The 27496-nt window shown below is 40.0% G+C and overlaps 1 protein-coding gene across 5 annotated transcripts in view; it reads left to right on the plus strand.

The window, feature by feature from the left end:
• The first annotated feature begins 171 nt into the window (after positions 1-171).
• Positions 172-27496, plus strand: part of LOC104604449 (uncharacterized) — a 38296-nt gene continuing 10971 nt past the window's right edge. The window contains exons 1-7 of one of the 5 annotated variants that reach the window (XM_010268781.3): positions 172-653; positions 913-1088; positions 1408-1539; positions 1639-1689; positions 4766-4862; positions 8092-8138; positions 14916-15153. In XM_010268781.3, the coding sequence (XP_010267083.1) occupies positions 590-653; positions 913-1088; positions 1408-1539; positions 1639-1689; positions 4766-4862; positions 8092-8138; positions 14916-15153 (805 nt within the window). In that variant the 5' untranslated portion in view covers positions 172-589. The remainder of the gene's footprint in view (positions 654-912; positions 1089-1407; positions 1540-1638; positions 1690-4765; positions 4863-8091; positions 8139-14915; positions 15154-27496) is intronic. The other 4 variants (XM_010268783.3, XM_088889954.1, XM_088889953.1 and 1 more) reach the window with 4 other exon arrangements.

Here is a 27496-nt window from a genome sequence, read left to right on the forward strand (position 1 = left end):
CTCACACCTGGCGCCTTAATGCACGGTGAATGTACCTGTGAATCGTCCATTTGTGAGGAGCAGATCCCGTCACCCTTTAATACTTTTAACGGCTACTGTAAGGTGCGCCATATATCGACCTCACACTTTATACTAATTGTCCATTTGTGAGGCGCCCAAGTGTAAGGAGCAGATCCCGTCTCGTGGTGTGAGACGTGCTCAGTGAGGAGCAGATCCCAATTCGATTATAATTTGGTTCCATCCACGCTACTCGCAGTCTCGTACTCGAGACGGGCTAAACTGAGCCGACGAGATGAGCCAAATCAGTCTCGCTCGGTTCTGCCAAAGCTACCAGACACTACTTGGGTAGTTGGGCTTGAGCCTAGGTTGGTTGGCGCTTCGAATTGGAGGGCCATGGCGCTTAGATAGTAGCCGAGGTTGGGAATAAAAAGGTATCGTATATTCATATCAGAAGCGCGGCAAAGTCGCGAATAGTGGGTGTGGGTGATGGCAAGTAGGAAGAAAGGAAATGGAAGATTCTGAACTCTGAAGATGAATCATTGACTCTTATCTTTCTAATCGGCTTTCAACAAAATTGTAATCTGTTTGCATGCTGGATCATATGGCTTCTGCACCTTCTCATCCGACTTATGTTCCTCTCTCTTCCGGTGCAGGTACTTCACGTTTTTTTGTGTTATTCGGTCCCTATTCTGGACTTCCTTTTGGCTTTTGCTCTATGGCTTTGGATTCTTGTATTTGTTCGGATGTTTGTTTTTTTATTATATTCTGACCAATTATTTCATTTTTAGCGCGAAGTTTGTTTTGTTCCACCCCAAATCTATGTTTGTTGCTTTGTGGATAGAATTTGGTATTTATTCACTTCATTTTTGTCAACTATATGTATATTAGTATTTACCATCTTTTGTTTTCCAGGTGGCAAATATCCAGATCATGAAGCCCAGCTATCATCGGTTCCCATCCACATTGTTACCCATGCATCTCAACTCCCCCTTGAATTTCTGGAACCCTCCCCTGAAAGGCCGTTGGTCATTGGCTTCGATTGTGAGGGCGTTGATCTTTGTCGTTATGGAACTCTTTGTATTATGCAGGTAAATGAGTTCTGCTCTATTTGCTAAGGGAACTACTCTTTTGTGTAGTAAAATGAGGAAGATATAGCTAACCTGATAAAAAAACAAAATTCTATATCTTTTATGTGTATTTATAAGAGAAGTATATGAACTATATACTATTGATGCCATATATATAGATGAATGCTTTATGCTTCTGATGTGCTTTTATTCACTGTTTCTCAAGAACTTTAGTTGTACATTTCATCACTCTTACTAATTAACATTTTTATACTGCATGTGAGATTCTTAATTCTTATTTTATTGTCAATTAAAGGTTTTTTTTTCCTGTTTTTGTCAGCTTGCATTTCCAGACGCTATATATTTGGTTGATGCTATTCAGGGTGGGGAGATGCTTATGAAAGCCTGTAAGCCTGCACTTGAATCTAGTTATGTCACAAAAGTCATTCACGATTGCAAACGTGATAGCGAGGTCTCTAATGGATTATATTTACTTGTACCATTCTGTGTATATGGTTTAGTTCTACTATTATGTTTTCTGGCTCTCTTGAATATTATTTTTCCTTTGCAGGCTTTGTATTTTCAATTTGGCATAAGATTGCACAGTGTTGTTGATACTCAAGTAAGCCTCATGACTACTTGCAAGCATTTATAGTTTAAATTGCTATCTTATATTCTATACATTTTATCAGTTACTATTGTAATTCTTGCATGAAGGCACATGGCTCTTCTCTAAACCTTTCTATAAAATGTATATTCTATACATTTTGTCAGTTACTATTGTAATTCTTGCATGAAGGAACAAGGCTTTTCTCTAAACCTTTTCATAAAATGTATATTCTATACATTTTGTCAGTTACTATTATAATTCTTGCATGAAGGAGCAAGGCTCTTCTCTAAACCTTTGGTGTTGTGCATTTCTTTTTCATCATATGGAAAGAACTATATCCATAAGTAGCCATTAAAAGAAAGGCCTGTATCTCTAGGAAGTAGAGGCTTCTAATGATTCTACTCTAGAACTTTCTTTTCCTTCCATTCCTGTTGTGCTGTTTTCCCTTTGATTAAGCAACTAGGCTTCGTTTTTGTACTGCCTTGTGTTTAAAGCTAAAGTATAATGTATTTCATTTGGAAAAAAATGTATGTAATTAAAATATACCCAAGTATACCAGCGGGTATGCATTATGGCACTGGTAATACTCATGTAATATGGCATCCATATTATCTATACATAAAAGTGTAATTAAGAAAGTCCCTGGTTGGAACTCTCCTGAATTCCTTATGGATGGATAACCAGGATTTGATGGTGGCTATGGTTCCCGATGAGTTAAACCTTTCTTGGTCACTGATAATCATCTCACTTCCACATTTGGGTGCATGTAGCTGATAGAAAGAAAAACAAACTACTAATGTGGGCATTTCCCTACTATATGCAACACTGTATATTGGTCTCCATACTCCAGGTCAGTGAGAGCACCGGTTTTCAACACATTTCTTCTCGGTTGACATTGTTTTTTTAGAAGAGGCAAAGTATCAAGTCAATAAAAAAGAAAAAAAAACCTTTGTACAACCAAAGGCCGTATATCAGATGAGTACATCCAGACTCCAAAGTTTTTCCTCTGTTTGGTTAGAGTTTACAAAAAAGATTTTCAACCTCAAAAAGAGAAATGGGATTTTTTCAGTTACTGATCGAGATCGAATTGTGGAATAGTCTTGCATTTCTTTCCTGCCAAATCGACCAGAACACTGCTCTAGGAACCATCTGCCAGATTTTCTTTTCCTTTCTTACTTTAACTTGGATCCACCAGCCTTTCACAAACTGGACAGCAGCTTCTACTGGAACTGGGTAGCAGCTCTTGACAGAAAATATCCTAGAGAGAGAGAGAGAGAGAGCTTTACTTTGGAATAGTCTTGCATTTTTTTCCTGTCAAATCAACCAGAACACTGCTCCAGGAACCATTTGCCAGATTTGCTTTTCCTTTCTTACTTAAACCTTGGATCCACCAGCCTTTTACAAACGCTTCTATTGGAACTGAACAGAAGCTCTTGACAGTAAAGATCCCAAGCACTTCCATGCAAATGTTATAGGTAAAACTACAATGCAATAACAAGTGATCACTGGATTCTTCTTCTCTGTTGCATAATGCACAATCTGGAGAATCAATCACCAATTCACCATTCCTCTCCTTACCAGGTTGTTCTTTGTAAGGATTTTGTTCAGGTAGGAAGACCAAACAAAAAAAAAGCTACCTTTGAGGGGATTCACTTGCACCAGATTATGTTCAAAGGAAAATCTTGCTCCTCCTCTTGAGTCAGCTTATTGTAGAAAGATTTTAATGTGAATTGACCCTTGCTGTCCTCTGACCACAACCTTCTGTCGTATTTGCATGGTGTACAGCTTCTATAGTAACCTTCCAAATGGTTCAATCTACCAGTTGTTCAAAGGTCTTCTGAAAAGTAGGTTCCATGCATATTCCCCATTTTGAAACTGCACACAATCTGCCACTCTTGTCAGCAGTTACTGCAAAAAGTTCCGGAAAATCATCCTTCAAAGGATCCCACACCAACTATCCATCCAAAACCTGACCCTGGCCACCAACTTTCAACAATTGCAAGGAATTAGCCTTTAAAATCAGCTTACTTAAGATATTGGCCACCAAAATAAAGAGAAAGGGAGAGAGTGGATCACCTTGTCTAAGGCCTCATAAGCCTTCAATGAAATCAACTGCCGAGCCATTCACTAAAACAGAAAGGTAACTTGTTTGCAAACAACCTCTAATCCATTAACACCATACATTCCCAAAACTACACCTCTTCATGATATTAATCAAAAAGTCCTAATCCACTAGATCATAGGCTTTCTCCAAGTCCAATTTAATTGCCACTCCCTTTCTCTTTAACCTTTCTTGAGCCTCCACACATTCATTTGCAATTATACATTGCAACACATTGGAACACATTTAATTACCATTGAAAAACGATGGAAGAATTAAAATTTCAATGTATTAATTTTCATAAAATCAATATAGTTTGTATTATTTTTTATTAGTATATAAATTTTAATAATCAATTTTAGCATTTATTACCCTACATTCCTTAAGAAGATAATATTTATTTAAGAATTAAAGTGCATATATTTATGACAAGCAACTATAATATAGCACAATGGTAGACTTATGATCATTACAAACTAATGACTAAAGTTCGAATCCTCTCAATTGTAGTTTTTATAGCCAATGTAAAGTGTCTTTAATGTATATGATAAATTCGAATTTGAATTTAAATATTTCTTAAGTGTAGCATTAAATAAAGGAGTCAATTTAAGGCATGCTTAATGGCATATAATAAATTCAAATTTGAATTTGAACATTAAATAAAGGAATTAATTTAAGCCATGTTTAGTATAGCATTAGATAAATGAGTTATTAAAGAGGGGGGTAATTATAGTCATTAGAGATAGTAATTATAGTCATACGAAGTGTTGGCCTGTATCGAGTCTGTGTCGAACTGATATAGACGAAAAGAAGCAAAACTCTTGATTTCGTTGTGTTCCACGTATCGGACTCCTACAAAAACGATATGTATTGACCGATACGGACCAATACTTTACGAAATTTTAAACCTTGGTTGTATTATGAATGATAAATGAAATAGAGATTTTCTTTTGAAGTTTGATATTTCCAGTGGTCTTTGTCATGCAGATAGCATATTCCCTGATAGAGGAGCAAGAAGGAAGGACAAGATCATTGGATGATTATATATCTTTTGTTGGCCTCCTAGCAGATCCACACTATTGTGGTAATACATCATCCCTATGGTCACTTCTTTGTTATTTGTTATATAGCAAATGGCCACTTCTTTGTTATTTTTTATACAGAAAAATAGTATTGCCTGATATTCTCACCCTTTTCTTATACTTATTTTTATGTTTACCTTTTAGAATTGTTGAATTTGATTTTTTTCTTTCCGGTGTAACTGGAAAGTTTGCATTTTTTTTTTGAAACTGGAAACTTTGCATTTAGCATTATCTGGTAGATTTTGGCTCAGTGTTCATATCTGTTATTAATGGGATGGATGGATTATATCCATTTCAAGGACATAATAGAACTTTGCATTTAACATCATCATCATCATCTTCTCCCTGACTCATTAAATGAAACAGGGGATCTGCCCCTTGGTTTATTTTCTGTGGCTTTCTTTCTTTACTCTCCCTCTAATGTTTTATTTGCAAAAACAAAAAAAAAAACAAAAAATATAATATTCTTTAGTTGCAAATAATTTTTTGACATGCAATTTCTCTATTAAAAACTTGTAATGCTGTGTTCGAAATTTTGATTTTTTTTTTGAAAAATGGAAACTTTCATTCAAACATGATAAAAAAAGAGAGGGAGGGGGGGGCTGAGGAAGGCCACATCCTTTAACTGGGAGAGAAAAGGTCCTAGAGCCAGCAACAAGACTAAGGAAAAAGGATTTGGTTGAGAAAATTCCATTAGAAGTAAGGGACCAAACTCTTTTGTCGGGGAGGGAAGGGGAAAGGTGAACATCATTTAGAGAATTCAAAAGGGAAGAAACCTTATTAGATTCGACATCAATGGGAACTCTATGGAACTGAAAATTAGAAGACACACATTGATCTCCTCTAGAGAGAACCAAAGAGACCAATGTATCTCTATTCTCGACACTACGAAAAAGTCTACAATAAATACCTTTCCAAGGGTGAAGTGAGGTGAATCTGTTAAAAGATAGGTTGCTGTCCCAATCATTGATGTTCCTACCTTATTTGCTTCAGATGACTGAAGCCTCAAGCTTGTCATGTTCTGAAGGAAAATGCCAGAGACATTTGCTAAGAAGAGTCAAATTCTTTTCATGAGGTGATTGTGGCCCAGATCACCCTCCTCTTTGGGCATAGAAATCATCCTCCAATTAACCAAGTTCTCCCTTCTGCCACCACCTCCATCCCATAAAATTATATTATCTTTTTAATATGATGGTTTACCATGTTTTGATATGATATCATTATTATTTTGTACAGAACTCTGTTAGTTTCATATTCTAGATATGCTTTCCTTGTTGGTTGTGACACAACTGACTAAGAAAAACGTTTGAGATCTTGTACTGGTAGATCAAGCTTCAAGCAAGAAACCCTTTCCAGTTGCCACATCTCCTTTCTGGGCACTAAGGGCCTGTTCGTTTCCTCTTAACTCTTATCTCTTAAGAGGAATCTTTTAACTTTAAGAGAAAAATGGTTGTTTGTTTCCTCTTATCTCATATCTCTTAAAGTGCAATCATACAACTTTTTGTTTTCCAATGATAACCCCCCAAAAAAGACAAACAAAAACTCTCATATATGGGGTCAAAATGGATATTTGATAATTTTCAGAATTCAGAATTCAGAACAACAATCTCTACATTTAGAGTTCAGAGGAAAGAAAAATTCACCAATACCAATATACCTCTTAATGTAATTATTGCACTTTCAGATGTCAGACTTAAGAGCAAATGAACAGGCCCTAAAACAAAGAGGGGAGTGAACATATAACTGCATATGTCTGGCATGAACCAGGGAAGTGAATACAAGGTCAACAGGAGAGTCTCTTATGCAAGGGTGGCCTAAATTGGACTCACCATCCACATATTGTTCAGTTGGTGGAATATTTAATGTACATCCTTGAAACTGAAGGCTGTTCTACTTCATTGAGGAAATGGAAAACAGAATATGCTAGGGGTGAGGGGTCTATGTTGAAAGTCCTGAATCTCCTATTCTTTTGGTTCAAGGTGGCATTATTGATTTCTTTCTTACTGTTCTGGCTTGCGACTTATTCAAAGCATGTGAGATTAGGATAAAATGTAAATATTTCAGAATAGGCCAGACCAAGATAGTCTTTTTTTGATAATAACAGAAAATCTTTTTCATTAAAATAAAACATCATTACAAACAGTCTGGTGTTGAGAGGACACCAAAGACCAATTACAGAACATTTTCAAGATTACATTCTTGAATATCAATATCATGCCAGAAATTAGATCCTAAATCTGAAGTATTCACTTGAGCAAATTGAGGTAAGATGAGCATAGACCAAGATAGAGCATACCACCTGCAATTTAGTAAAAATGAAATTACAAATTAGGAAGTAGTTAAGATTGATAGCCAAGGGCACTCTAACCAACCATTTTATTTTTTCAATTAGGTCTGTAGGAAGGTGTAATTGAGGGGACTATTATAATTGACATAAGCTGGTGGATGAAGTTGGAAGTACCTTTGAAAGATCTTGCAACCATAGGTTTCAATCAAGTTGAAGAAATTTTGATCAAGTCAAGAAACAATATGTCAACAAAATAAATCTAGCTGGCACAAGGATATGTTGAGATTGACGAGTTGCAAGATGTGGTAAAGCATGAGTAGGCAATAGGTGGCAAGATGTGGGAAAGTGGACTGCGATGGTGAGAATCTCCATCTCTGTCCAAGCTGCACCATTTCTTGATCAGTAGCAGTTGGGGGGATATCCATCTCTGACATCACTCAAGTTGCTCTAATGAGACCTACATCAGATCATATAACCATTCTCCGGTAAACTGGTGGTGTAAAAAGGAAGTCGAGCTCTTTCTGGTGGGATATGTGATGCTCTTTGAAGCTCCCAGCCTCCAAGAGAAGATCAAGGAATGGTGAATGAATACCCCTGCCTCATGAGGACCAACCAATTAAAATTTTCAAAAAGTAAAAAGAACAAAATAGAAGTTAACCAGGTCACTGTATCCATTCAGGCAGTAGCTTTCCCTTTTTTACAAGTTCTTAAGTAGAGTGATGTTGTGGAGCTCTCTCTTCACAAAACTTAGTTGGATGCCCTTGAAACAGTATTTCACAATTCGTGAAGTGCTGCTCTATATCATTTTATTTTATTGTGTCATCGATGCTTTTTCAATCAATAATACTTGACAAAGATTGTATCCATTCCTACATCTCTTTTGATTCCCCATGACTCTTATTATGTATTATTGCATCGGTTTTCACTTGGGCGATGTGTTGCAGGTATATCATATATTGAAAAGCAAGAAGTTCGTGTCCTTCTTAGACAGGTGAGCTTTAAGTCTCCTTCTGTTGTTTTGAGTGTAACTGCACTATGGCAACTCATTCTGTTATAACGTGAATATCATTATCCATGTTATAGGTAATTCATATAATATGGGTATCTCATGGATGACTTGCCTACTGTGCCAACCAAGTATATAAATGTTGCTCAGTCGAGTGGGTGGTTTATACTTCCCACTGATCAATGATCTGGCAATATATGAAAGAAAGAGAAGTTGAAGGTACAAATTGTTTTTCCCACCAAGCAAGACAATGAGCCACAAGAAAAATCTCAACAGAGGCAAACCAGCTAACAAGAACCAACAAACATTATGGTTTTCTTAACAGTTATATTGTTAATTGTTAAAAGTATAGGCATGTAGAATAGGGGCATTTGTGTCACTTTATTTTAAGTTATGTTTTAAGTTCTGTCCCACATTAGGGACAGAACAATTGTTTTACTATGAGATTAGAAATCTATAAATATCAGCAAACTGGAGAGAGACCAACTCCTGTAATTCGTTTCTTTTCTCCTCTCTCCACTCTCTCTTCTCACTATGTCTATTGTATGTCTGTATGCAGCAAATAAACATCAGTACATTAATAACACTTTTGGTTGTTGTTATTGATAGAAAATAATGAACACACACACACACTACAAGATAAAGCTTTAACTTGGATGAGCATTTGTCAAATACAGATCACTCTTTCCAACCACACCCTTATTTCAGCTGTTGAGCTAGCTGATTTTATATATGATCTGAGCAAAATGTACAGTCAACATAAAACCAACTTCTCTGATATGATCATATAGTGGTCATGGGCCATTAGAAGCATCTCACAAGTTGCACCTGGTCAATAACAATCTGTAAGTAAATCCTGTTTTCATTTATTCAGCCATGAAGAACATTAACCTGAAAACCTAAAAGTCAAATCAAATCTTGGTGCTAATTGAAATTCCTAATGCAATGGGCCAATGGCATACGAATGAACTGCAATAATCTCAACCTTAGATTTTCTCAGAATGCCTACAATACACCTGAAGGCCCTACATTCCAAAACAAGGTTTTTAAAAACCGACCCTATAAAAATTCTGTGCCGCCAAAAGTTAGGGCTTTTTGCTGGGAAGTGGCTCTTCAAAAGATCAATACTATGGATGTACTTCAAAGAAAAAGGCCAGACTGCAGCCTTTCCCCACATGTCTGTTACCTTTGCTTAAGAAATGGTGAGACAGTGACTCATCTTTTGATTTCTTGTCCTTTTGCTTATTATTTGTGGAATTGGTTCTCTTCTTTGTTTGGTTACAGATGGAACCCCCCCTCGGTGTGCTGAACCTTTTTGACTCTAGCTTCTTCCGACAACCAAGGAAAAGGGGCAGGGTAATGTGGAGAATAACAAGAGCTGCCATCCTATGGTCAATTTGGGAAGAGAGAAACAATAGGATCTTCCTAGGGAAAGAAAAATCCAAGGAAGCACTTGTGGAGGTTGTCACCATCAAGGTTATGCACTGGCTGAAAGTACATCATCTCTTCAAGGATTTCTCCTCAATGGACTTAATTAGAAATTGGAGTGTTATAGCTATTATCCTCGCCTTCCTCCCTTGTGGTACAAGATTGTTGGGTACCACCGCCTCAGTTCATGAAGCCAAACTTTGATGGAAGCTCCTTGGATAATCCAGGTCCGTCGGGAGTTGGGGGTGTGTACTGAAATGAGGAAGGAAAAGTCTTGGCCCTTTACTCGGGCCCAATTGGGGTGGGAGATTCATTAAGGGCAGAAGTAATGGCTTTACTTCAAGGTTTGAAATTGGCGAAACAATGGGGCATGCAGCAATTAGAAGTGGAAGGAGACTCCAAGTTGGTAATAGGGTGGATGCAAACTGGAAACCTGGGAGTGTGGCCTCTTAGACAACCTCTAAGAGAGATTAATAGCTTAGCAAGGGAGATTGGGGTGCACTTTAATTGGGTAAGAAGGTCAACAAATGGAATGGCCAACACTTTAGCTAAGCAAGGAGTTACTAGGGATGCTTTGTTTTGGGCCTGTTTGTAAGTTTTTGATTTTCTTTTTCCATCCTTTTTGTGGGTGGTAAGCCTGTAATCTTTTTAATTATCTAATGAAAGTTACCGTTTCCTATAAAAAAAAACCCGACCCTAAAATAGAACCACTTTGGCCACCAATTTCCGGGTTGAATAGTTTGATTGTCTGGTTAAAATCAATCATCCTGTGATATATTTTATTTTTAATTTAAAAGATAAAAATGACCTGGAAATCAGTCCGAGTCGAGCGTTTTAGTAGTTCAACCGTCTGGGTAAGTGGTTTGATTACCGAGTCAATTGGAAAATTCTGGGTGAGGTGCAAAATAGAACCACTTAGGTGATTAGTTCCCGGGTTGAACATTTCAACCTCCCAGATCAATGACGTTTTGAAAACCATGCTCTAAAGTGTGCACCCATCAAAATTGAGCTGCATTACCTAGGCATGGCCCTCCAAAGGTTTGAGCACAAGGAAAATGGTATGTTTGTTGAATGAATAAAAATGTGTAACATGTTGAGTTCTGACGAAATTCTCAAAGATCCTTTATTTTTTTCAGAAGGCTAGGCAAACACTTTACCAGAATTCCCTTGCACGATAAAACTCTTATATTTGGTTCTTGTGTCTGAAAGCCTGTAGAATTTTAGTTCTATTTTTTATTTATTTGATGATGACATGAATATTTATTAAGAGGAAAAAGCAGTACAACAACAATGCATAGTTTCCTCTAAATCTTGAAAGGAGCTAGCCTCTTGGTAGTATTGCAAGAAAATAACGAATCCCTACTTCATTAGAGAGCAAGGGGGCGTTTGATAACAGATGACTGAATAACTTATTCTTTGTCTTTTAGGTGATAAGTTATTAAGGAGGTTGTGAACTCCTAATGGCTGAAGCTGAAGTTTGGCCGACTACATTATTTTCAAATAGTTTATTATTTAATTATTTTATCTGCTAAAAGACAAAGTAATGCATCAATCATTTCGGGCACTTTATCTGTTATCAAATGTGTTATGGACGCATTTCTCGGAAAGACGTACCATCGCTGCCGGCAGCAACAGGAACTTGACCCACCGCCAGATTAGATTAGATCATCTTGCTTGTTCTTATCTTATTCTATTGCTCTTATCTTATCTTGTTAGTAAGTTATCAGATTAGGATTAGTTTATCTTATTATCAGATTAGGATTAGTTTATCTTGTTATCGGATTAGGATTAGTTTATCTTGTTATCAGATTAGGATTAGTTTATCTTATTATCAGATTAGGATTAGCTTATCTTATCCTTAGCAAGATAGAATTGGAAGTCTCCCTATTCAGCAAGGAGACTCCCTAAGATTAGGACTCTTGTAATCTCCTATTTAAGGAGACACCATTATTGAATGAGGATATCGAATATTCAGTCAAGAAAGAGAGTAAAGGAGAGTTAGGTGATCTTTTGGACAAATCACCATTAGGGCACCAAGATAGGTTCATCAAGAAAAGGGAGGAACAAGGGAAAACATGAGGTTTTCCCCGTGGACCGACCCGTGACGAGATCCTATTCGTGGGCCAATAACAAAATGGCCTCCACATGGTAATTTGCTGATAGAAATTTGGCAGTTCCTTAACACTGCTTGGGCACTTTATGGTGCGTTTGGGAAGACAGAAATAATCACCTCTTTGAAAACACAACCAGATTTTTCAAATATTTACTCTCCCACATTACTTTCTTGGGCAATCTATGGGCCTCTATTTCTGCAGAGTTCAAAGGCTTATCTCTGAATGATTTGCGAAGAAGTTTGGGGTAAATTCTGTTCTCCTCACCAGGACCTTCTAGCAGGTCAATTGCTTTTCCTGCAAGGTTGGTATCAGATCTGACTTTAAATTTTGATGGCAGTGCTTTGGGAAACCCTGGAGTTTCTGGGATTGGTCATTGGTGGAGTTTTTAGAGGAAGGGAGGAAAGCATTGCGTGGCCCAAACGGGGTTGCTGATTCATCAAAAACAGAAATCCTGGCTTCACTCACAGGTCTTCGAATTGCTAAAGAGAAGGGCTGGTCTGTTCTATCTCTAAAAGGAGACTCTGCAAACACAATAAGATGGTTGGGGGGGAGGGAGGCCATTGAAGACTAGCTCATTACTTGGCCGAGGCCAGAGACATTTTGAACACCATGACTGTAAATTTAATCTGGATTCCCAGAGAACTAAATACTACAGCTGATGGTTTAGCTGAATCGGGTACCTTTAGGGAAATTCTGTAGAGTGAACGAAATCTGCCTCTGTAATTTCCTTTTTCTGGTTGTTCTGTAGTATGTACATCTCCTCATGTACCTTTTTTTTTATTAATACAATCAGTTAACTCTTATTTCAAAAAAAAAGAAAGAAATTTGGCAGTTCCTAGATGCTTTCAAATATTGCATATGGAGTTCAGTTGTGTAAAATGCATCCATTTTTGCTGAAAGACTTCCCTCAGCTTGCTCAAGAATCTCAAATAAAAGCTAGATTTTCAAAGTTGTTCTAAATTGCTTTAGCTGCTTCCTGATAAATGAGTTTATATATCTATCCTTCATGAGGACTTTTTTGGGTGGGGCAATGTTCCTCCTTTTCTGTTCCCACTGTCATTTAGAGAAAATTGATTGTTTTTGGTGCTAATGGTTTCTAAAAGTAAAACTCAAAGGACTATCACCAAGAAAAACTTCTTACAAGAAAGTATTGTTCCATTCAAGTGGCAAATTCTAGTAGGGGTGCAAATCGGGCTGGCCCAACCTGAGCCCAAACTGATCCAGCCTAAAATTTTACATGGGCTTTGCTTGGATTTTTGGTCCTGGGGCTGGACCTGGACCCAACTATGCATACATATGCACATGCATGCATGCTTGCGTAAATTCAAAATATACAAATTTTCTATTTAATGGTATTAATTATTGGTGCAAATAGGTTTAGGGCATTTTTTAATGCATTGGGCCTAATAGGCCATTTGAACCTGACTGGCTAACCAAGCCTGCCCCTAGCCTGGGACTGAGCCCAACCCAAGTGTGTCGGTTTTTTGTTTGGGCTGGGCTTGGGTTGGAAAGATTGGGTTTGACCTTGAGCTCGGACCTTAGGCCCAAGTCTTAGCGTTGGGCCTGGGTTGACCTTAAACCAAACCCAGCTGCCCAAGTTGCAACCCAAAATTCTAGAGTCCTTTGACTAAAGGATCTGATTTCAAAGTGATTAGGTTCCATGAACTCTCATCCTTTCGCTTCCCTACCAAGTATAAGTCCCCTATGGTGAGGGTACAAACACATGGGATAGATTTGAGCTGTGTACACAAATGGGTGATTGACCTTGCTAGTTCCTCTGAAGTGGTGAAACAAATCACCTCCATTACCATTGAACCTGGTGTTGAGGTCGAGGTTATAATTGTTGACCCATGATTGTGTTTTTGTCTTTGTTTTTTTTTATTTTTTTTGTTTCTCTACCTTTTTTCCCTGTTTCTGCCTCATAATTGTATAGCTTTTTTCCTTGTTTCCAAATCAGGATGCTGTAAATAGCTTCCAGTCTTTTAACACATTCAGGGGAACTGATTTTATTCAATTCCTTATATATAAGACAGGTTGTGGATTGCAATGATAGAACTGATATAGTGAAAAATTAAGATTCTCTAACCAGCTTGATTTTTACCATGTGGAGAGGGATTTGGTCGTATCATGTGCAAGACTGCTTGGTTGTAATGATGAGTCATTGCAGTAGAAGATTGTTTATCTATTAGCTGTTCTGCATGCCCCAGCAACATTGTTAGCAGGTAGAGTGCGATTAGCAAAAATTCAGCAATTTCAAGGTATGTTGGGAGCAAGGTCACGGGGAAAAAAAAGATGGGATAAAAATTCAGCCAAACAAACACGATATGGAAGAAGGTACCATGCAAAATCCATGTGCAACCCTGGTTGGACTTCAAGGATAAAGGAATGATCAAATGTTCAGCCAAGCAACAAATAAATTAGGAAAAAGGAATTGTGTAATAGATTGATAGATACAAATTTATAGATGATTTGTATTTCTTCATCATGATTTGTGAAAGCTCTTTCTATCCTTGATCTTCCAGGGAGTATGCAGAGACCATCGAAATTGAATTTAATGCCATGGAAGGATGAGACCAAGATTCAAAAGCTGTAGTTATTGTAAAGATGATAACATATTGAAACATCCCTTAATGATGTCATCCATGTTGAAATCCCTGATATCTATCTTGTTTTCACCCATTGTGCATTTGTGCCCCCACCCTAACTGTGGTTGGGTTGATCAAAACCTCCTGCACCTTCTCTTTGTTTGTTTAGTGGAAGTCAAAAACATAAACAAACCTATTTTTTATCTCATTATTATAATGTACCAACGACCCACCATTGTTTTTTTTTTTTTTTAAGTGGAAGGGCTACTTATTCTAGTCCTGATTTCTAAAACCTGTTTCTGAAGTTCAGGCTGAAGAACTGAACTAATATCTAATTACCTATATATTGTTTAAAGCCAGAAGAACCAGATCAGATATTCTTAATTTGTTTCAAAATGTAGTACAAAAGGCAAGAAATTAAGAATCACATGGAGTGTATTTGCAGAAATATTAAGCTTAGCAGTTCAATCATGTTTACATTTTTATCCTGTTCCAATTTTTTACCTGATTTGTTTCCTTGTAGCTGGATGCCGAATTTTGTGGATACTGGTTATACAATTGGTGCATTTATGATGTTGTTCGCTACATCTTCTTGCTTGCTTGGGATTGATACATCTCCTTGTATACATTTTCAGGATCCTGAATTTTGGACATACAGGCCATTGTCTGAATTGATGGTCCGTGCAGCTGCTGATGATGTTCGCTTTCTGCTTTACATCTACCACAAGATGATGGAAAAATTGAATAAGCGATCCTTGTGGCATCTTGCAGTTCGTGGTGCACTGTATTGTAGATGTTTCTGCATCAATGATAATGAGTATGCAGATTGGCCATCTCTCCCTCATATTCCAGGTCTTCATGCTTCTGAATATGGTAGTTTACTGCTGCGTAACATTCTTTGCTCCAATATCAGTAATTTTTCTTTTTATGTTATGTCCTATAACAGAGAGATTAGTCTAAAAGCTGGAAGTATGCAATATTAGGGTCCGTTTGGTTCATAGTTGGAATCGAAATCGGAATGGTTTAGTCCCTAGTTCACAGATGGTTAATGAGAACTTGAAAGTGAGATTGGAGTTATGGGTATTGGGTTACAGAGTGTTATATAGTGATGAGCATGGTTTCAATGAGCGACTCTTGAGAACTCTACCATATTTTTCATTCATTGTATCAAAAGTAAAAAAGTTCACAATTGTTTTTGTTGTCTGAATTTTTAGCAAATAAATGGACTCAGGAGGATTGGATGTGGCACTTCAAACAGAATGGAATGGCAAAACAGGATTCATGTAGCTGGCCCCATATAGTTGGGACAAAGCTTAGATGATGATGAATTGGACTCGGGAGGATTCTCATGGGTTATTCAGTAATAGTTTTTCCATAAAAAAATGGCTCTATTTCATTATGGATAAATGCATCAAGGGATGTGGAGACATTTTTGTATTAGTAATTTTTGGATTGTCTTCCCAATTTACCATTTGAAGATTGGATAACCTACAGTTTAGTGTTGTTAAATAATGTCAGTTTGTGCCTTTCAGTGGTATCACTGAAAAGAAAGGAATGGCAAAACAGGATTCATGTAGCCAACCCCATATAGTTCTCACTAGGATTAGATGATGACAATGATGATGAGTACTCATAATAGATGACCTTCTGTATGTGGAGAAAGGAAAAAGGAAGATGTGCAAAAATATGTCCCTCCTTGGCTGGAAAGCTACACACACACACACACACCAATCGGCTAAGAGAAGAGATTATGCATTGATGATCTCCATGTGCATATATGTCTTCCAAAAATTATGGGCATTATGAAGGGTTTAGATTTGAAGTAATGACCTGGCTGACTGTTCTGCTGTTAGGCACCCATGGAGGGTCAAATCCCTTAATTGCCAAGCTAATTTATGCATGGGGCTATGAAATACTTTTATATTCTTAACTTTTTGAGATTATAATAACAAAATAGACATTACTAAACTAAAATTTATTTTGGAGTTTACATTACTAGTTTCTTTTTATTATTTTCTAAATTTTTTTTTTGATCAGTAACACTTTCATTAACTCATCAAAAGAAGATTTACAATAGGAAGACAAACACACTTATCTTCCAAGAGCAACGAAGAACCTCAAAAAAAGAAAAAAAGAAAGAAAACACACTATAGTTACAGCTTAGCCCAAAAAAGTGAATCCCTTTCTGCCCCTTGTTTAGCTAAACCGTTAGCTAGGGAATTAGCTGATCTTTTAACCCAAAGTGTCTTAACTTCCATCTCCCGCACCAGCCACTTGAATTTCTTCCTCTCATTATTGTACTTCCATAAGCCATTGTAATCTTTAATCAGCCACCTTATCACCACCTCTGAATCCCCTTCAATTAAGAGTTTCCTGATGTTCAACTCCTTAGCTTTCTGTACTCCTTCCATAACTGCAAAGATCTCAGCTCTAAGGGAGTCACCCACTCCAATTGGGCTTGAGAACATAGCAGAAATGACCCCATTTTCATCCCTAAAAACACCCCCAATCCCCGATTGTCCTGGATTTCCTCTGCTACACCCATCAAAGTTTAGTTTCACGAATCCACTAGGTGGAGGGGTCCAAGCCATACTCATTACTGACTTAGTCTGTGTGCAATTTGCAATTTCCCCCCACTTCCCCAACATGTCATCCACAGTGTAATCTGTGAAAAGCTCCAAAGATTTCAGCCACTGTACCGTTCTAATATGAATGATAGCCCTCAGATCTTCTGCTCCTCTTTGAGCTTTTGAGAATATCCTGGAGTTTCTTTCTTCCCAAAGTGTCCAACATACTGCAGCCCTTAGTCCTCTCCACATTGTCCTTCCCCTTTTTATCCGCCACCTGAAAAGAGAAGGGGAAAAAAGGCCTTGCAAGTCTGATGGGGAATTCCAACTACATCCAAATAGGGACAAAGCCCATTCCCAAATTGACCTCGCAAAATGGCAAGACACCAGTAGGTGAAAACCAGTCTCCCCATCCGCTTTACAAAGAACACACCACTGAGGTGACAAACAAGTATTGGGTCTCTTCTTTTGGAGTAGATCACTAGTGTTGATTCTTTCCAGATAGGCTTCCCAACAGAAACTACCAACCCTAGGAGGTATTGCTCTGCACCAAACCTTATCAACAGGAAAAGGAGGGAAGGTAGGACTGGTGGACTGACTTAAGACTGAAGAAAGAAGCACAAGAAAAAATGCCGTTGGGAGAAGGTGTCCAAATTCTAGAATCCACCCTAGTGGGGTCTAAGACAACGTTATCAAGAATTGCAATAAGGCTCAAAATATTGTCAAAGTCTGAGTCCCTCAAATCCCTTCTTAGACCCAAGTTCCACCCAATCCCAGAAGTGGAAGAGGACGGGGTGGTAAAAGACGAGATTGGCTCATTTTTCAGATCAGAAAGAGCAAACAAAGAAGGAAACTGATCCTTTAGAGGGGCACTCCCCACCCAAGTTTGTTCCCAGAATTTTATGGAGTTACCGGAATTCAAATCATACCTGATATTAGGGGAGAAAACTGGTAGCAGGTCATGAATGGCTTTCCAAGGAGAATTGCTTGTGGTCCTAGCTCTGATTCCAGCGTCCCATCCATTATGCTCCAGCCCATGAATACTTGCCACTATTCTAGCCCATAGCTTCTTCTTCTCCAAGGGGAATCTTCACAACCACTTTCCCAACAGAGTCATATTCCTTCTCCTAATATTCCCAAGCCCCAAACCACCACATGTCTTACTCCTACAAACTATCTCCCAGCTAATTCTATGATCCCTCTTTTCCTCTCTCGGTTCCCACAGGAAATCTCTCATTAACTTCTCCAATCTATTAGCAACCTTCACTGGGATTTTAAACACCGACAGGAAAAAGATAGGTAAATTAGCAAGCGTGGCCTTAATAAGAGTAATTCTCCCACCTAGAGAGAGGTAGTTCTTTTTCCATGACACCAGTCTTTTTTCAAACCTTTCCACCACCGGGTTCCAAAAGCTCTCTCATAGGATTATCACGTAAATGCAACCCTAAGTAGTTCAAAGGTCACCTTGAGACTTCACACCCCAGCACTTCAGCACTCTCCCTGATCTCTCCCTCCTCCAAATTCACCCCACAACACAACTTTTCCCAAGGTTAACCTTCAAGTTGGATATTTGCTCAAACAGTTGTATCACCGACTTCAAATTCCTGATAAAGCTCACATTACCGCCTTCACAAAACAGAATCGTGTCGTCAGCAAACTACAAGTGAGTAAGGGGGGTTTCCACCCTCCTAACTCTCCAGCCTCTAATAAGCCCCCTAGAATCTGCTCTGTGAATCAGTTTCCCCAAAACCTCCGCAATTAGAATGAACAAGAAAGGAGAAAGGGGGTCTCCTTGTTTTATACCCCTACTGGCTGGAAAGAAATCTACCACTGTCCCATTCACTAGCACTGAGTAATGACAATTCCGGACACAACCCATAATCCACTTACACCACCTATCCCCGAACCCAAATTTAGTCAAAACTTTCCTCAAAAATTCCCAGTCAAGTCATAAGCCTTTTCCAAGTCCAACTTACAGACCACTCCCTTCTTCTTATCCCTCTTAAAGTTCTCCACACTCTCATTAGCAATTAAAATTTGATCAGTAATTTGTCTTCCATTCACAAAAGCTCCTTGGTAGTGTGCAATGATATCTGGAGTGCATACTTCACCTGTGATGATTTTCTCTCTGATAAAATGCTTGTCAACTTCAATGTGCTTTGTTCTATCATGTAGTACCGGGTTGGCAGTGATATTGATAGCTGCCTTGTTGTCATGTCACAGAATAGAGTCATGGGTTTACCAACTGGAAAACCCAACTCTCCCAATAGATTCTTTATCCACATACCTTCGGCTACTCCGTGTGCCATTGCACGGTACTCAGCTTCAGCACTGGATCTAGCTACCATGGTTTGCTTCTTACTCCTCCAAGTGACAAGGTTCCCTCCTACAAAGGTGCAGTAACCACTAGTAGACCTTCTGTCACTTTGAGATCCAGCCCAATTCGCATCTGAGTAAATTTCAACCCTCAAGTGTCCATGTTTCTGGATAATAAACCAGCACCCGGGAACTTCTTAAGATATCGTAGTACTCTCTCCACTGCTTCAAGATGGGTGGACCTAGGTGCATGCATGAACTGACTGAGGACACCAACAACATATGCTATGTCTGGACGAGTCATAGAGAGGTACAACAATCTCCCTACAAGCCTTTGAAATTGCTTCACATCCTTAAGTGGTTCACCTTGACTGTCACTTAGCTTATGGTTGGGATCAATGGGAGAGTTAGTTGGTTTAACTCCAATCTTTCCCGTGTCCTTGAGCAAATCTAGGACATATTTCCTTTGGGAGATGAAGATACCCCTTTTTGATCGGGCAACCTCAATCCCAAGGAAGTATTTGGCGGGTCCTAGATCTTTCACCTCGAACTGAGTGGCAAGGAAGCCCTTCAAACTTTGAATTTCATCCTTCCAGTCACCAGTAACAATTATGTCATTCACGTATACTATTAGGGCAGCCATTTTACCTTCTACTCTTTTTACAAACAGTGTGTGATCTGACTGACATTGCTTGTATCCTCTCTCCTGAACTGCAGTATGAAATCTGCTGAACCAAGCTCTTGGTGATTGCTTCAGCCCATAAAAGACTTCTTCAACTTACACACCTTTTGTTCACTTCCTTGAGCCAAAAAACCGGGGGGTTGAACCATATAAACTTCCTCTTCAAGGTCACCATTCAAGAAGGCATTCTTGATGTCGAGCTGATGTAGATCCCAATTCAGATTGATAGCAAGAGAGAAAATGACTCTAATAGAGTTCATTTTGGCAACAGGAGCAAAGGTTTCTGCATAATCAACCCCATATACTTGAGTGAAACCCTTTGCCACTAAACGAGCTTTATACCTCTCCACGGTTCCATCAGCCCCATGCTTAACAGTGAACACCCATTTACATCCAACTGGATCCTTTCCCTTAGGGAGATCAACAAGTTCTCGTGTGCCATTCTTATGAAGAGCATCAATCTCTTCCTTCATGGCCTTCATCCATTCTGGAACTAAGAGAGCTTCTGCCACATTCTTGGGAATAGGGATACTGTCAATGGGGGTAAGAAAAGCACGAAATGAAGGTGAGATGTTCTCATAGGAAACAAAGTTGGAAATGGGGTGTTTGGTGGTGCACGACCTAACCCCTTTTCTGTGGGCAATGGGAAGGTCAAGATCATTAGCAACAGGGAGGTTAGGAGTCAAGTTACCTGAGTGAGTATGATCTTCCCCCAAGGAATTTGATGGCATTTGAGGTACGGCTTCTGGATTCTCCTCAGCTCTTGAACCTGATTGGCCTTTACGATGACGAGAAAAAACACGGAAAGGTGGAGGATCAGAGGGAGAAAGGGGAGAAGGAGAAGGAGTAGGGAGAGGAGGAAGTTGAACCAGTTTCTCCTCATACCTACACTCCCCCTGAGGAGAAACAGGAAAGAAGGGCTCATTCTCAAAGAAGGTAACATCCATGGAGACATAGAATTTCCGTGAAACATGATCAAAGCAACGATACCCTTTCTGAGAGAATGAGTAGCCAAGAAATATTCACGGGATAGCACGAGAGTCCAATTTTCCCCGGGTGGGGGATAGGTTTTGGACAAAGCACCGACAACCAAAAACACGAGGAGGAATAGAAAGAAGAGGGGCCTTAGGAATGAGAAGCTGATGTGGAGCTTTGTACTCTAACCAACGAGAGGGCATTCGGTTAATGAGGTAATTAGAACAAAGGACGGCCTCAAGCCAAAAACATTTGGGAACATTCATGTGGAGTAGTAAACCCCATGCCACTTCAAGAAGGTGACGGTTCTTCCGTTCAGCCACACCATTTTGTTGTGGCGTGCGGGCATAAGAGCTCTGGTGAAGTGAGCCATGTGAAGCAAAGAACTCCGTGAGGTCACTATGAAAAAATTCTTTTGCATTGTCTGATTTAAATATTTGAATTTTGGTATGAAATTGGGTGAAGACCATCCGCTGAAAATCTTGGATAATTTTTGGTACTTCCTCACGGGTTCGCATTGGATATACCCAAGTGTATCTGGAATAATCGTCAATGAAGGTAATAAAGTACTTGTAGCCACTCTCAGAAGGTAAAGTAACAGGGCCCCGCACATCCAAATGCACAATGTGAAAAGGAAACTCAGATTTACTATTTCTTTGAGGAAATTGAGTTCTACAATGCTTGCTTAACTGACACATTTGACAAGAAAAATTGGAAACAGACACGGACTTACACAGTTATGGGAAAACAACTTTCAATGACTCAAAAGACAAGTGACCCAAACGACAATGCCATAAATACATTTTACTCTTTCTGAACTGACTCATAGACTCTGTAACAAGAAGGCCAGCCGTATTCTCCAGCATATAGAGTCCATCAACCATACGACCCCTACCAATCATCCTCCCCGAGGCCAGATCTTGAATCACACAGTAGGAAGGGAAAAAAGTCACGGAACAGTTTAAAGAATTTGTAACACTCTGACTGAAAACAAATTCATAGGAAATTTTGGAACATGAAGAACATTAGAAAGAGTAAGGCCAAGGGGAAGAGAGAGAGTTCCTTGACCAGCTATGGGAGAGTATGATCCATCAGCTAGTCTCACGTTATCTCTTCCGGAAAGAGGGTGATAAGTTTGGAAGAAAGAGGACATACCAGTCATGTGTTTTGACGCTCCAGAATCAATGATCCATGGAGAGTCAAGGTCGTGAGAAGCAACATGGAAAGCTGTGGCAGGATTACCTGATGTGGATGCAAAAGAGGTGGTGGGAGGAGCATCCATCTGGCGAACTGTTCTACCATAAAGCTCCAAATGGTCACAGAAGGAGTTGACAATATCCTCCCTTGGGTTGGATCCAGAGTAGTTATGTTGGCCATGTGGTGGTTGAGTCACAGTGGAGGTGGAGGGCTGATTCTCCCGAGTAACCATATTGGCCATGTGGTGTTTCTTGGTACCTTGCTGCCCGGGTCTTCTAATACCATCTGAGCCTTGCTTCTTAGGTAAATCCTGAGCCCACTTCGGTTTCCCATGGAGATCCCAACAAGTATCTTTGGTGTGCCGGGGCTTCTGACAATTAGTGCACCACAATTTTGTGGTGGTTGAGTCACAGTGGAGGTGGAGGGCTGATTCTCCCGAGTAACCATATTGGCCATGTGGTGTTTCTTGGTACCTTGCTGCCCGGGTCTTCTAATACCATCTGAGCCTTGCTTCTTGGGTAAATCCTGAGCCCACATCAGTTTCCCATGGAGATCCCAACAAGTATCTATCCCAACAAGTATCTTTGGTGTGCCGGGGCTTTTGACAATTAGTGCACCACAATTTTTCCTTATCTTCTACTTTCTTCTAGAGATCCCATCTCTTGAAACAAGGTCCACCACTAGTAGAGGGACCCCCCTTTGCCGCCAACACAATTGCATCCCCTCCGGTGCTGTTCATCAAGTTCCTTCTGCTCTCTTCAAATTGGACAAGTGCATAGACCTCCTGAATTGAAGGAAGATCCTTAGAACTTAGAATTTGTACTCTGATGGGTTCATAGATAGGATTGAGACCATGTAAAAAGGCAAACACTCTTTGCTGTGAGACAAGTTTCTTATACAATTTTGCATTTTCCTCACACTTCCACTCAATATTCTGGTAATGGTCCAGCTCCTTTCAAACAGTTGTCAGGTCAGAGTAATAAACTGATAAACTCCTCTCCCCCTGTTTACAAGTAGATGAAGCTGCTTGCAGTTGATAAATTTTGGCATAGTGTCGAAGTTCGGAATATGTGGACTTTGCCTGATCCCAGATCTCATTTGCAGTTTCAGCCCACATGAAGTTCTTCCTTATTTGCGGTTGCATGGAGATCAAAAGCCATGACATAACCATACTGTTCTCTTGATCCCATCTATCATGTTCTGCATTTCCAGAAGGTGGTTCTTTGATTCTTCCATTTATGTAGCCTACTTTTCCCCTTGCAGTTATGTATAGCTTGATCCCCCTTGACCACTCTAGGTAGTTTAACCCGTCAAGAGGAACAACAACCATAGGGAAGGATTGGTCACTGTTCCCACTCATTCCATTCAGCATTGTGGAGATTCCGGATGTAGCTGAATCTTCACTACTCATGATTCTCAGTTTAGAAATACACAAAACCAAAGCACAGTCTTACAGAGCTGCAACAGTCCACAACTAGACACTTGCTGATTTTCGGCCTCATAGAGAACCAAGCACAAACACTGCAGCTGCAGTACTAGGGTTTATGACCTACACTGTGTAGGAGTCCACAGAACAATATACGAACTGCACATGCAGTGTAACCAGGTCTGAATGACCTACAGTTCACAACTTTGATACAGCTTCTCAGCCCCAAAAAAAACACAGTAGGAACAGCAATACAAGTGGTGATTCACCACACCTAATCGGCTGATATCCACTTTCCAGGGCAGCCGAACAGTCACTCAAGTTCTAGGGTTCATCAACAGCCCCTTAGAGAGCAGACTAGGGCAACATACAATCGGAGGAAGGGGAACAGTCCCTACTCAGATTCTGGGACATTAACAGTCGTGCAAGAAGCCATAAACAGGGAAAAAAAGGTTCAGTACCAGCAATAGGCAGTACAGTCATGAACTCGAACTTCCCTTCAGGTCAGAGCCTTCCTTCGAACATCTGGGATGGATTTCTACAGTCCTCTTAGCCGAAGCAACCCAGTTACCAGCAAAAAATACATGTAGCCGAACCTTTTTTCTGTGCTAGGAAGTTGAACAGTCAGCATACTTGTAGCAGAGCCCTACTCGGCAGTGGAGACTAACCGCAGCACTAGAAAAGCTTCCTCTTCCTTGTCTTCAAGCATCAGTACTATAGCTCCTTTGCAGCAGTGGAGAGAGATCTCAGCTAGTTGTTTTCTAGGCCTGGACGGACCTGCTCTGATACCATGTTGAGCAGGAGACCAAGAAGAAGAAGAAAAGAAGGAGAAAAGAAGAAGAAAAGGAGAAGAGGAAGAAGAAGAAGAGGCAACTGAGTTAAGGCCTCAACAAAACTTAGCTTCAGTCAAGTGAAGCTTTCTATTTATATTATTCTGGCCGTACATAACAATATGTCTACAGAATTACGAAAATACCCCTGCGGGTACTAAGCCTGTGTACAGTCCATATAATACACTTGTTAACAGGTAGTTTTGGCCTGTTCCCAAATCTCATTAGCGATGTCTGCCCACATAAAGTTCTTCACATCAGGTTCCATGGCTGCAAGGAGCCAAGACATCACCATACTGTTTTCTTGGTCCCACCTATCATGTTCAGCTGTCTCACTCTTGGGTTCTTTCACCCTCCCATTTATGTAACAAGCTTTTCCCCTTGCCATTACATAAAGTTTTACACTTTTAGCCCACTCTAGGTAGTTTAGACCATTTAAAGGGGTAATGGGCATGGGAAACATCATGTTTTCACTTCCCATACCAGCTGTGCTACGGGTTGGTGTAACCCCAGATGAAGCTGAATCATAGTTTGCCATTGAGGAAGAGAGTCTACACTACAAGAACCAGAATCACAAGTGTACCAGACCAGATCCCACACAACTACACCACAGCCACAATCAGAGTGCTAAACCCCCAAGAATTTTACTTCTGGAAAGATAAAAAAAACTGCTGAAATCAGCCCAGTGCTAGTTTGGTTATCAGAACAGCCCAGTAATCAGTCCAGCAACCAGTCGTTAAAACAGTCTACTAGCAGTTTGACTACAGTGCATGCTTACTAACAGTCCAGCGTCTGTACAAGGGTGTAAACCCAAAAAACAAGGCCTTCACACCATTGACCACAGAAAAAAAACAAGGAACACATACCCTGTCCAACACCTGTACGAAGGTGCAAACCCAGAAATCAATTTTCACAGCATTGAACAAAGAGAAGAGAGCCTTTACAGCATTGCCCCTCTTCTACTAGGGTTTCCTTGGTGTTATGACCAAGGAAGAACCCAAAGAAAGCAGCTGCAAGTGACCTGATCAGTCCGATTAGGTTTCTCTGTCTTCCACGTCCAAGAGATCAAGAGAGAAAAAAAAAGAAACTGAGAATAGAGCTTGGTTCAAATGAGAGTAATGGTTCTTTATAGCCCAGAATTATGCTCTGATACCATGTAATCATTCATGGAGAGAGAGAAAGAGAAGAAAAGGAAGGTATGATTGAGAGACAAAAAAGAAAGCAGCCGCAAGGGACCTAACCAGTCCGATTAGGCTTCTCTGTCTTCCACGTCCAAGAGATCAAGAGAGAAAAAAAAAAGAAACTGAGAATAGAGCTTGGTTCAGATGAGAGTAATGGTTCTTTATAGCCCACAATTATGCTCTGATACCATGTAATCATTCATGGAGAGAGAGAGAGAGATGAGAGAGAGAGAGAAAGAGAAGAAGAGGAAGATATGATTGAGAGACAAAAAACCTACAACTACTGGCTGCCGCCAGTTTAGTTATTTATATTAACTTAATATAAAAGGAATGGGAGATTACAAGTATGCCCCTGGCGGCACTCCCTAGAAACAAACTAATAAGAAAGAAAGAAAATAACTGACTGACAGCATCTTAACACTAACAACAACTATAAAATAACAATTAAATAATCCTCACAACATTGTTATTGCCCCTGTTAGCATCTTAACACTAACAACAACTACATGGAATACAGGGTGCAATTTTGATGTTGCTAGGAGGTCAAGCCTGTATGCCATAGACCCAATGCGTTCCACAATCCGAAATGGGCCGAAGTACCTTGGGCTCAGTTTGTTCCACCTGTGGCCTGCTACTGAAACTTGCTTGTATGGTTGTAGTTTAAGGAAGACTTGCTCCCCAATCTGGTGCTGGACAGGCCTATGCTTTCTGTTGTAGGAGTCTGCCATCCATTGTTGGGCTCGATGGAGGTGGGATTTGAGATCTTGTAACACCCTATCTCGTTGGAGGAGTTGGTCTTCCACTGCTGCTACTGCTGTAGACCCTTTCTCATATGGGAGTAGGGGAGGTGGGTTCCGTCCATATAGAGCCCGGAAGGGAGTCATTCCTGCTGCACTGTGATACGTGGTATTGTACCACCATTCTGCCCAATGAAGCCACTTGAGCCACTGACGTGGCCTATCCCCTGCATAGCACCTTAGATAGGTTTCCAAACTCCAGTTGACCACCTCAGTCTGCCCGTCTGTTTGAGGGTGGTAGCTGGTAGATTTGAAGAGTTTCACTCCCTGTAGTCGAAAAAGTTCTGCCCAGAAACGACTCATAAAAATAGGGTTGCGGTCTGAGACAATAGAGTTAGGGGTACCATGCAGTCGTGCGACCTCCTTAGTAAAAATCTCAGCCACCATTGAGGCTGTAAAGGGGTGGGAAAGAGGGAGAAAATGGCAGTATTTGGTGAATCTATCAACCACTATGAGAATGATGGACTTGCCATAGGAAAGGGGAAGCCCCGTTATGAAGTCCATGGATATATCTGCCCACACTTGTGTAAGAATTGGGAGTGGTTGTAGCAGTCCTGCTGGAGACTGGGTATCCGCCTTATTTTTCTGGCAAATGACGCATTCGACTATGAATTTTTGGACCGAATTCCGCATGCCTTTCTAGTGGAATTGGGTGGCTAGTCTCTTGTAAGTGCACAGGATCCCTGAGTGTCCTCCTGCTGGTGATGAGTGGAACACTTCCAGAAGCTGCTAAATATGGGCTGAATCCTGTGGTATCACCATTCGGCGTTTATACAATAACAAGTTATTCTCCACTGTGTACCCTGGGTGGCTAGTAGGGTCCTCTTGGACCTGTGAACGCAGCTTGCTCAGTTGTGGGTGCCTTTCAGCTTCTTCCCTTAGCTGACCCATGATAGAACATGTTGGGCCCGTGAGAAGTAATGGAAATAGTTGTGGTTGGTGTGACAGTGCATCCGCCACCTTGTTAGTGTGCCCTGCCTTGTACTTAATGACATAATCGTAGCCGAGTAATTTGGCTATCCATCGTTGCTGTTTTGGGGATAGTACGGACTTCTCCAATAGAAATTTCAGGCTCTGGTGGTCAGTTCGTATGATGAACCTCCTCCCTAGAAGGTAGGGCCGCCACCTCTGAACTGCGAGAACAATTGCTATCAGTTTGCATTCGTATACTGACTTGGCCCATTTTTGTGCTTTCATTGCTTTGCTGAAAAACGCTAGTGGCCTTTCTTCTTGCATGAGGACTGC

Source organism: Nelumbo nucifera, chromosome 6 (genome assembly GCF_055504915.1).
Source record: "Nelumbo nucifera cultivar China Antique chromosome 6, China Antique-T2T, whole genome shotgun sequence".
Taxonomy (NCBI): Eukaryota; Viridiplantae; Streptophyta; class Magnoliopsida; order Proteales; family Nelumbonaceae; genus Nelumbo; species Nelumbo nucifera.